The sequence below is a fragment of the Triturus cristatus genome, chromosome 4_2, assembly GCF_964204655.1.
Source record: "Triturus cristatus chromosome 4_2, aTriCri1.1, whole genome shotgun sequence".
Lineage (NCBI taxonomy): Eukaryota > Metazoa > Chordata > Amphibia > Caudata > Salamandridae > Triturus > Triturus cristatus.
In genome coordinates, this window is record NC_140586.1 from 495,179,307 (window position 1) to 495,191,498 (window position 12,192).

Sequence of the window (12,192 nt, forward strand, 5' to 3'; positions counted from 1 at the left end):
TGGGAAGCCTCTCTAGACAGAAGAGCCAAACCTGGAACACCAGCCTGTACTTAAAACTTTTTGTCACACTTACTGAATGTGCAAGTTCTCCTCTCTAACCAAACACTGCACAAGGATAAATCGTTTTCAAAAAGCGCATGAGCATTACTATTGTGATGGTGGCGCGATTACGCTATGGAGCCTAGCGTTGTTGCAGCGCAGGAAGGATGACACCACACACTCTTGCACTGTTGTGGGCTGGAAGTCACAAGCGACCTCTGCCCATTTATTTATACCCTCTGGCCACGCCTGGCCAGTGGTTGATACAATGTGTATGTGCCCTTCCAGGCCAGGGGTCTCGGGGTACCATGTTTAATAATCTAGACTGCTACATCCCATCCCAAGTCAGTTCTCAAAATGAACCCCTTTAAAGTTAGCACATAAAATCTGCGAGTCTTAGGCTCGGCCTTAGATTCGGTCTCAGTTCGTACCTCTGGGACCGGATTCGCTGGAGGGCTGCTCTGCGGTCCGGTAACAACACTGGTTGTGGCAGTCTCAACCTCTGCAGGTGTCGGGTAAGGTGGGGCCACCACAGTCGGGCTATCCTCGAGACCCAGTGACTGGCTATCGACGGCATCTCCTCCGTGTTCTGCTCGCATCGGTGTGCTCCAGTTGACACTGGTGCCATAGATGTGCTTGAACCAGGATATGTCTCGGGCCATGACCTCAGTCCCTTTCTGGAAGGTAAAGGCGGTCCCATTGGTTTTCAGCACGGTCCACACTTCAGGTTTGTATGTGGTGCGGAAATTCCCTCCGCTATGGCGATTCCTTATCAGGACGGTACAGCCCGGCAGGATGTTTCTCGGATTGGCATGTCTCTTCTCGCTGGCTCGCACATTTGTTGCTTTTCTTCTGGCCTGGGCAAGCGTGGGATCATAAGGTTCAGGTGCCCATCCAGCTGCAGCAGGGAGTACATCTCGTCGTGGTCCTGCTAGCATCAGTGACCAGGGTGACCGCTGGGTAGTACAGTGCGGAGTGCTACGGTATTCTCATAGGAATTTGTGCATGGCCACTTCTGGGTCACCCTGTTCGGAGACAGCAATCCGCAGTACTTTATTGAGAGTCATCATGAAGCGTTCTGCTTTTCCGTTGGCTTGGGGCCATTGTGGAGGTATTCGTGATGGTGGATCCCTAGAGAAATCATCATGTCTTTGAATTCCGTCCCTTGAAATGGGGGCCCATTGTCGGATTTAATCTGTTGCGGAAGACCAAATAGTGAGAACGCTCTCTCGAGTACGGGCTGTAGGTGTACAAACGAGGTAGACGCGATCACTTTGACTATGGGATACTTTGTGTAGCTGTCAGTTATTACAGCAGTTGTCCGCCCATCTGGGAAACTACCGAAATCAATGCTCAGTTGTGCCCGCGGGCGGTGGCTGGTTCTTCTGTTATCACCAGGACAGGATGTTCTTGGCTGCTCGTAAGCTGACACGTTCGACAATTGTTTACAAGCGTATCCACTGCTGCCTCCTGCCCAGAGAACCACACTTTCTCCCTCATGCAAGACTTCATTTGCATCATCTTTTGGTGTCCTTCGTGAGCTAGGGCTGTGGCTCGTTCTTGTAGGTTGGCAGGGATGACTATGCGAGACCCTCGTAGTACTACTCCGTCTGCAGTGGCACTCAGTTACTCACGCACTCTCCAGAGCTTGTTCAGCCTGTCCCTGTCGGACTCATGCCATCCGTTCACCCCATGTAGGAATTATCCCCTTCGTTAATACCGGGTCCTTGCTCGTTTCCGCTATGATCTCATCTAGGGTAGGCCGTAGTTTCTGGTGGGTGACTCGACAGGAAGTCTGCTGGATTCTTCGCTCCGGGTCAGTATAGCACTTCCAGTTGATAGTGCTGTAGCTGTATGACCCAGTGTTCGATTCTTGACGGTGGGTGCAATGCCGTGCCTCAGAATAGTGGGATCAGCGGCTGATGGACGGTTACCACCCAGAACGGATGGCCGCTGACATACAAGTGAAAGTGGTTGCAGGCCCACTTGAAGGCCGGCACTTCTCTCTCGATCTGGGAGTATCTGGATTCTGTCAGCGTGAGTGCCTTGCTTGCAAAGGTAAGTGGGGTCCACTTCCCAGGTTCTGTCTCATGGGTCAGGAGGGCCCCTAGTCCAATGGGACTGGCGTCCACAATGAGTTCTGTCGCTCGCTTGCTGTCGAAATATGCCTCGGTAGTTCCCCTCAGCAGCGCTTCTTTGATCTTTTGGAAGGCGTTGTCCTCTTCTTGGCTCCACTTCCAAGTCACATCTTTCTTGGTCAGGGCACGTAGGGGTTCCTCTAGCGCAGCCAGATTTGGTATGAACCTGCTGCAATATGTAACCATTCCCAGGAAGCTTCTCACTTCCGATGCTGACATGGGTGCCGGGCTTGTTGTATCGCTTGCGATTTTCTCGGGTCTACTCTCACCCCGTCTTAGCTGAACACATACCCAAAGAATTCAATAGACTTTTGCAAGAACAAACACTTGTCTCGGTGGAGGGTGGCTCCATGTTCTGAGAGACGTTGAAGCGTGGCTCGAAGATGGTGATGGTGTTTTTCCATGGTCGCGGAGTGGATCAGAATGTCATCGCTGACGATGAGTACCCCGTGGAATCCTGACAGTACCTCTCGGATTGTGTTCTGGAAGATCTCTGCAGCCGAGGATATTCCGAAGTTGAGTCTTTTATACCGGCGAAGACCCATTTGAGGCGAGAATGTTGTAATATACTGGCTCTCTTCTGCTAGCTTCAGTTGGTGGTATCCTGCATTGAGGTCCAGCTTGGAGAACCAGCGCGACCCGTTGAGATCTGCCAAGATATCATCTACAGTGGGTGTCAAGTGTCTCTCACGCTTGATTGCTTGATTGGGTCAGCACATGTCAATACATATTCTGATCTTGCCCAGCTGCTTTGGCTTCTTCGCGATCACCATTGGGAATACCCAGGGTTCTCAGGTGGAATGGTACTCGTCTGTACTTTAGGGCTATTGGCTTTACGGCTTTGTCGATATGTAGTTTTGATAGGGGCTGTTTTTATGCACCCAAGTCCTTTGAACAGTTGTGGGAAGAGGTTTAGGGCATCTTCCGTTTGCAGTGTCTTGATTGAGTTGGCGAATGTGACTAAGCCAAGGTCTTCTGCTGTGTGGCTGCCCACCAGAATTTCCGCTTCTGTGTCGACCACATGGAAGGTGGTGGTAACTTCTCGCCCTTCCGCTTTGACTTGAACGGTCATCTTTCCTTTTAGCGTCAGAGGGGTCCGGCTGCCATATGTGAGGATCCTGACGTGCGATGAGGATAGTGCGGGTCGTGGGTTGAGTCACTTGTAGTGTTGGCACCCCATTACGTTCACCGAGGTTCCAGTGTTTATTAGTGCAGTGATCTAGGAACCTGCAACGTCTATGGCATACGTAGGTTGTGGCTGTCTCTTCTGTTTGAGGTCACTTGCGAATAATATCAGATCATACTCACCCTCTTCATCAGTTGATGAATCTTCGAGGTAATGCTTCTGTCAAGTGGGCATCCGGGTCGCTCTTGGATTTTTGGGCTCTTCCAATGATATGTGTTTGATTGCTCTTGACGGCGGCCACCGTCCTCTGGCCCTTTGACTTCACGGGCCTCCTCTACATGCTATTACGAAGTGGTTGGGTGTGCCACACTTGGAACACGTTCACCCCTGCGCTGGGCATTCTTCCTGTGGATGTTCTTCCCTGCCGCAATAGCCACAGCGAGATCTTTGTTGACTTCTTCCAGGCCACGGTTCTGGGGCACCCCTGACTTGGGACTTGATCGTGTCCACTCTCTCCGTTTTGACTGTAGCCGCCTTTTCTACTTGTTGAGTGATCACAATATCCATTGCTGTCGCTCTGGCATCAGACAGATCATGTGATCTGGCCATAATGAGGATGTCTTCCAGGGTAATACCCGGCTGGCGTAGGATAAGGGTCCTGAGGTTTTTGTTCCAGCACCCTTGGATCACTTGAGCCCTCACCTCTTTGTTCTGGTCATCATCGGTGCAGGTGCTTATCAGCTCACGCAGACGAGCGTGGAATGTGTCCATCAATTTCCCTTCCCTCTGCCGTGCTTGATGCAGCTTAAACCTTTCATAAGCCGGGTTTAGTTGAGGGTCGAAATTTGTGTTCAGGGCCCTGACCACCGCATCGTAGTTGTTAGGCGCTCCGGTGTGGTGGGTGAATAGTTTGTAGATTTCATCGCCTGCAAAGTGTAGTAGTGGTGACCTTTACACTGCTCCGTCTGTTTCTCGTGTCGCTGTAAAGTAGTTGTCTAGCCTGCTGATCCAGAGTGTCCATCTGGGAGACGCTGTGGCTGGGTCAATGAGTTCGCTGAATGGAGGCAGCGCATTTATCTGTGAGTGTTGTGACATTGGCTGCTGTGCTGGTGGCCCTGCTTGTTGGGTGGGTGGCTGGGGTGGCGGTGCTGCTGGACCGTTGGGTTCGACATGCCTGCATGCGATGGGTGCACGATGCGTTGTGCCTTCCTCTGTGTGTAGGCATGGTCTGGGGTCACTGGTGGAAGCCGGTGCTTTGCTAGACTCCTGTGTTTGCTGTCACACCACTGCGCGCACTGTGGCCTGGTGCTGCTGCCAACAGATGTGCCCCATGATGTCTCAGTAGGTCTCCCCCTTACTGTTCAGTGCAGGGCTCCGGACGTGCGTAGGTTATGGCAACTACTGTTGGGGCCGTCACCACGTGGCTTGATGTCCCTGGTCACCATAGAGCATTGCTTCTGGGTATATTGGCGTGTAGAGCACGTGCGTGTGCTCCCTACAGAGCTCTGCCACTGTATACGCACATGCGCGCACTGCTGTGCTACCGCGTGGGCCTCTACCGGGAGCAGCAGTGACCACAACACACGCAGCGGGCACGCTCTCCCCAGGCGGGCAGACAGGCAGGCAAATACCTGAACCACGACGGCAGTGAAGGTTCCCGCATTGCAGGGGAAAAATCGTGGCGTGACAGCCACGGTGACGTGTTCACGGCCTCTTCCTCTTCACAGCATCCGCAGCATGGGGCACAAGGCCAGCGCCCTCCTCGACAGGCCACAACATCTCAGGCCGCTCCGCTGCACCGACGGGCGAGGAGCAGGTACTAGGAGACGGGCGGGGCACAGGATGCCATTAACGGGTGAGTTATGAGGTGCCCACCCTCGTCACCAGTGTGATGGTGGCGCGATTACGCTATGGAGCCTAGCGTTGTCGCAGAGCAGGAAGGACGGCACCACACACTCTTGCACTGTTGTGGGCCGGAAGTCACGAACGAACTCCGCCTGTTTATTTATACCCTGTGGCCACGCTTGGCCATAGTTTGATACAATGTGCATGTGCCCTTCCGGGCCAGGGGTCTCAGGGTACAATGTTTAATAAACTAGACCGCTACAACTATTTATTAAGAGATTTGGAATGGTCCAATGGTATGCCATGCTTTTGATGCTGACGAATTAATCACCATTAAATTGGAGAACAAATTAAATCTTGTTATTTCATTGATGCTGTGCATTTCTGGTAGTGATCGAGGGCTTCACGCAATAAAAATGACATGCTTTATCTATCTAGTTCCTGCATGTCTTCCATCAGCATTGTCACAAACTACTTTTTTTAGGATAACTGAAAGAGCTATATAGTGGTGGCATGGTTTAGGGGCGTGATGCTGTATGCACTTTACCTTGAGAGACTAGAACCATACAAGCACAACTAAACTAGAGAAAGTGGAAAGAAAGGTGGATTATGTCTTCCTTTACCTTTTGTTTGAGGCACCAAGAGAGCGCTGCCCTAACATGAAACTTGGAAACCGCATGAAGCCTTCTTAACAAAAAGCGTCATGAGGCGAGTAATAAAAATTAGGAATTGACACAAACATTTAGAGAAGAGACCTTAATGATTTCCCCGAGGACGCCTTTGCAGTAGATCATTCGCAATGCTTTTATCAAACTGTAGGTATGTATATATGGAAGATTTCCCTGCAAAACAAAATCCACCCTAAGTTTGTAATTCTGATGCCATAGTCTGCTATTAGACCTGACGCTGACATCACACACATTGATACAATATTTTTATTAGGCGATGGCGGAGTTTGGGAGTTCTGCTATGTGGGAACACCGTGAAGTGCAAAAAAAACTCTGCTGTGCTACGCGCAGCTCGGCAAGCGGCGGAGTACGTTGGATACATGCTGTTTGCAGTGATTTTCAGTGTCAGGTGCTTGTCTGCACTGTGTAACGGCACCATGCATAGAGCAAGCGAGCGCTGCTTCTTTTCTGGCGTTCGATTTTTACTCGAGCAGCAGGTTTCTCAACGTGAGCGGACAGTTTCTCAAGGCGAGCGGTCGCAAGCATATGCGACTGCTCGCAATGAGAAATCTGACCTCCTGCTTTGAGAAATCTCACCGGGAGGTTGATTTTCGTCACTTGCCAACCAGACTTAGGGGGTCATTACAATGGCGGGTCCGCCCGCGATCGTGGTGGGGATCGGAACCACCCGCCATGCATGCAGCGGTCCTGCACTCCAAATTTGGATGCGACCACCACCATGGCAGTCGCATCTTGCAATTTAACATTGCAGCGGGTGTTGCTGACTGCAGCACCCGCCGTGATGTTAAAAAGGCAGGTTGTGCAATTCACTGCACCACATAGTGCAGTGAAATGTAGGGGGTACCCCAGTGCACCCACACCTCCCCCCAACACAAGGGGGGCCCACACCAGGCCCCCAAAACCAATCCCTGCCAGTCTGTGAATGGCGGTTCCACCGCCATTCACCGGCTGGCAGCATTGTAATTTGCCTGCTAGGCACCGCCACCATTTTACGGATGCTGACTGCTCCGCCAGGCAATCGGACCGATTGCCTGTGGCGGATCCGTGGCCGGCAGTATTTGCTCCCACCACGGTGGCGGTCAGATTCCCCCCGCCATCCAAATTTGGCAGGAGAAAATCGCAGTCCGATAGTGGAAGGCCTGCCACCGCATGGCTGGCGGTGGCGGGCCTTCCACCATCATAATGACCCCCTTCATTTTTATGCCCTCAATGCAGTTTCCAGCTCTATCCTCACATGCATTTTATAGAAAGGGCATGAGAAAAGACTGAGCTATCGAAACACTGATGTTTGAATCTGACCTTGGTTCTGAAAAAATGAGGAAAAGAAGAGGCGTACAAATTAGCTGGAGATATGAACCATCCTATTTGACTGTCAGCTGGTTAACAAATGGAAGCCTGGGGCCTGGAAGCAACTGTGTGAGCCAAAGAGGGGATACAGACTTGCTGGGACTAGAATCAAATAATGTACGTTCAAGAGAGGGAGGTTAAAGCTGTTCAAGCTAGATAAGAAACTGAACAGGCTGAGCAAGAATGAGGTGCAATTTTAACACTCCGTCACCCGTATAGAGACAGCAATAGCATAAGCAACAGTGCCGTACCATAGAAATCTAAAACTAGTTTCAGCAGAGGGCCGCCATATGCAATATTGTGGAGTGTTTCTAAATAGGTACATTTGCCATGATTTGAGACAATGTTACGAGTGCCTGCCATTTCTGAATTGCTCGTTCACCTACCCTTTCCAACTGTACTTTTTCTTCTTCAGGGGGGTATTTTTATATTTTGGTTTTATTAAATAAAAGATTAAACCAGCTTATTGTCTGGCTCCACAAAGGGGTGAGAGAAAATAAGCATGTGGTGGTTTTCAATCGTTCTTAATAATTGTCACACTCAATTTGCACACTAAATATTATTTCTAATATAGTCTGGAGTAATTATCCAAACAATTTGTAAAAACACTCAAGTAACTTCATGTTCACTTGGGGTTTAAATAAATGGATTTGTCTATTTGTAGTGGTGAACATTTAAAACCAAATGCTCATGGTGTCGTTGCATCTGTCAGCTGGCAGACTGTGGAAACTCCTCAAGTTCAAGGTGACAGATACACTGAGAGCACACATTTTTACAGGTGTAGCTGCATGGATCTAGGAATTTTTATGAATTCCAATAAAGTAATATATTTAGAAAAGTCTTTCTTCTTAATCAGACTGTTAGTTGTTGATGCGATTATGATCCCCAGATTATTTAACAAATCAGAATAAAGCACTCCGTAAATAGCTTACCTTAGGTGTGCATAGAACTTAAGTGCAATGGCTAGACTTTTTTTGTTTCATACTTGTGTATTCTTGTTGTTTGCTTGCAATACCTTCGAACAATTAAAAGTAAACATATTTTCCATTTCGTTCACATAATTTCCACAATTTCATGTTATGCAAATTATGTTAAAAGTCGGAAATTACATGAGCTCCAAATGTCACTCATCATTAGGTTGCGCCTGGGCAGTGCTCTGCGAGGAATGCTGTATTGCAGTATGGACTTGATGCTCCGCCCACTTTACGCCCATATTTTTCATTGGCTTGTGTCATAGTCCTTTGTAAATGCTGGCTTCTGATTCGTTAATAGGTTTGTTAGTCCCTCCTTAATACCGCCTTGTCTTCATTTGTAACCTCCCATGAAAACTGGCACTTTTACTTCTGTTGTTACACGTATGTCTTATTTAGTCTGTAAACACTATTTTGTTAAACGAGTTTCTCCTACTGCAGGCACCACATGCTTTTCTTCAACATTCAGGGCACCGTGCGCGCTTTCACTTTCCAAGCAGCACCGGACAATGGCAACCACTTCTTTTAAATGAAATAGGTATCACACTTACAAGAGTTTGAGCTATTGGCATTGTAAATGACAATGCCTTTTATTCATGTGTTAATTATCAAAACAGATACATAAAAGACATTGTCATTTACAACGCCAATAGCTTAAACTCTCGCAAATGCGAGGCCTATTGCATTGCAAATGCTTGTTTTTGCTGTAGGGGACTAGAGACTGGAGTTGCAAGCAGCGGTTACAACAATTTGGAGCAATTTTGCGTTAAATGTATGCACTTTAAAAAAGCAGTCCCATAAAACAGATGCAATGCTGCGCCCTGCGTGAACACACACACCTTCATTATAAGGCTGGATCGTGAGATCCAGCACAGCACATCTCCCAACATCCTTGCAGAGAGGAACCTCCTCACAGCCCACTTGTGGTTAACAAATATAATTTTATTCTGAAACTGATGCTCAGTGTTCAAGACATGTCGAATAATGCAGTATTGTTTAATAAGGTGTATTAATGCACATGGCGAATTTCTTTCTTCCAATTTCTGTGACCCTCGATTGGATGAATGAAAAACTCAGTGATTTTTAACAAACTACAGAATTTACTCAGCATTTACATCACCACATCACCACATCTCTGAATTGAGCTTTACACACTCCTCGTGGGACATAAATCATAGCAATCCTGCACCTCATGTAAATGCAGTAGTATTCTGTATGCACGCAGGTCCTGAATTTTATTGTATTGTATTGTAATTGCATTTACATAGCGCTTACTACGCCTGACAAGGCGTCATTGTGCTTTTTCAGCGAGTAGCACGCTACTCCTGAACCCATAAAGGATTAGTGGTGAACTAGTATTGTGAAATATGAAATTAATTTGAGTGGTAGACATGTTAGTCTGTTATTTGGATTGAAAAGGAATAGTGGAGGCATAGAATAGGGCAGGGTCTAGAAAGTCTTTTTTTTTTTTAACGTATAACAACACCTTTACCACTTTAGCAAAATATGCTGATAATAAGCACTGCATTAAAATCTAAGCTTGACCCCCAACAGTGTCATACCCCTGGGGACAGCCTTTTTTGCATCTTGCTATCAGATCCACCTTCACATCAGCGATCTAGTGTGCATTTTGGAAACTGTGGAACCAGGGGGAATGTTTTTTAATCCTGGTCTCCGAATGGGGCTAAATTGTATGATCCTAGACGTTAATTCTTTGTCTTTGGTTATCTCTACAAGATTGGAAAACTTTCTAATTCATCTTAGAGTTTATAGAAGTGTGTGATAATAAAACTGGATTGGAACCAAACACATGCCTTTTGGATATTGTGTCTTTGAATACTGAACACAGTCTTTTGATTCACTCATCAAAATGTACTGGGAAAGCCAAGATCCTGGGAACAAGTAACAATTGTAGTTTTGGTTCTTCAGCTTCACCAAACTGTCTGATCTTATGCAGATATGAAGCAAGTTGTATACATGTTTTTATGGTCAAAAACAGCCCGAATAGCTGTGTACGCCTGCAGAAATGTATTTTGCTATTTACTAAACCCATTTTAGGAATCAGTAATATTTTAATGACTTCTAAAATTGGTTTGGACTCCATATCGATTCAGTACTTGGGAGGTCTTATTGGGAGTGGCCCTTTCAAAAGTCCAATTGATGTGAGTTTAAGGAAAAGGAGCAGATTTAAAAAATAATAATAATAATAATAATCAGCTTAATTTGAAAAGCCATCAGAGACATGGTGGTCTGATGAGCCTTGCAGATCATTATCCCTGTGATTGTGTCCAATCAAATCGAGTCGCTATTTACGGCCTACATTATGAATATTAATTGTGACTCATTCAGATTTGGAATTTGTACACAGTTTGGGTCCCCGAAGGTAGGAAAAATACTGGTCGCAAATTGAGACTATTTTATGCGATGTAATAGTGCAACTGACCCTTAGTTAACCCAATGCCTCTGCTCCTTTAACTCTTGCTGAGAAGTTTGAGTCAGGATCGCTACCAAAATTGAGTAACAATGACCAGCACAGTTTGAAAATCAGGCATGTTTAGAATTTAATTTTTTTATGGCTAAAAGGGAACTGAATCACCACAGGACATAAGCATAATTGATGACCAGTCCAGCGGTGAAAGTCTGGCATTACTCCTCCATGCTGACCCTCAATTCTGAGTTAAGGTACGCGCTGATGTCAATAGAGCTCCCTGCCTACTAACCATGTGAGTCATGTAATGCTTTTTGACTACTATGTTAGGGGCAGAAAGCAATGCAGTGCACCAGCATTCACACCTTTCTTACGCGGTGAGCTCTTGGGGGTTAAATTGCAGGCTACGCAGATCTATGCCTGAATTCTTCCATTCAGTGTTAGATTCCTGCAAAAGGTTTGGCCTCATTTAGGGAAAAGGAGAGGGGCCTCAGACTCAAACACATCTGTTTGTTAGCATTCAAACCTATCTTATGAACCTGCCACACTCCCGGGTCCACCCACGGGTAAATGATGTGCACCAACAAATGCTGAATCACAGAGCAGTTTCTGCTCATTCAAATTATTTTGTTAAAATACAAATGTTTAAAAAAAAACATTAAAAACGTATTTGTGAATTGAAAACCTGTGCTTTTCAATTTCATATGCTTCTGGTAGTAACTATGGAGTTACTTGGGCCACATTAGTTACCCCTCGTTAAATTCTCTCTTTTGTTCAGAATACAAATTTTTCAAACGTCAACACTTTTGTGGTAGACACAACACGCGAAAGCAAGCCCTATGAAGTTAGCAACGTGAGCATCCTAATGAATGTGCTTAATTTACAACAGGAGCAGTTTTTGTTAATTGTTAATTATTCACAGACAGTACAGTCAAGTCATGCCAGGCATGGAAGTGGAAAGATCTGTCTGTAATTAATCTGCTTTTGTTTGATCTTTTTAGGGCCCCTCAGGTCCACCGGGTTTGCCAGGTCCGCCGGGAAAAAGAGGTCCCAGGGTAAGTAGATTTCTGCCTTCCATTTATGACAAGATACTTTCTTGAGCACTGCAAAGAGAATGTGTTTATATTTAATACCAGACCATTATATCTTTCATTCTCTCGTGTTTCAGAAATGCTTTAATGTGACCACTTACATTGCAAGGAACTATTTTAACCTAACTTAAGCTGCTTAACTTCTCACCACATTAGTTTACGTGCCTGACTTCTGTGTTTCAACCTGAAGCATTAGGACCTGGTAAAGTGATGGGCAAAGCAGACATTACACAATAGCTGTATTTAAGATAAGGTGCAAACAAATACACAATTAATCAAACTCTCTTTTTGGATTCAATGTGGAAAAAAACATGAATTAGAGTGCCATGATGAGTTTATAAATTGATTTGCACACTGCATATAGGATTTCCCTTGTGAGCACTATATAAAATGCACATGAATAGCAGTATTTTTGACTTGTAAATCTAACAGTGTCCTTTTGTTGTATAGTTCATAATGCAACTGTTCACTTAACTTTCCCTAAAAATAAAGATAGCATGGCATCTGCACTCCCATAA

At 46.2% G+C, this 12,192-nt stretch overlaps 1 protein-coding gene across 1 annotated transcript in view; it reads left to right on the forward strand.

The window, feature by feature from the left end:
• Nucleotides 1-12,192, forward strand: part of COL24A1 (collagen type XXIV alpha 1 chain) — an 826,732-nt gene that overhangs the window by 166,471 nt on the left and 648,069 nt on the right. Inside the window, exon 4 of the mRNA XM_085602067.1 lies at nucleotides 11,585-11,638. Coding sequence (XP_085458193.1) covers nucleotides 11,585-11,638 — 54 coding nt within the window. The remainder of the gene's footprint in view (nucleotides 1-11,584; nucleotides 11,639-12,192) is intronic.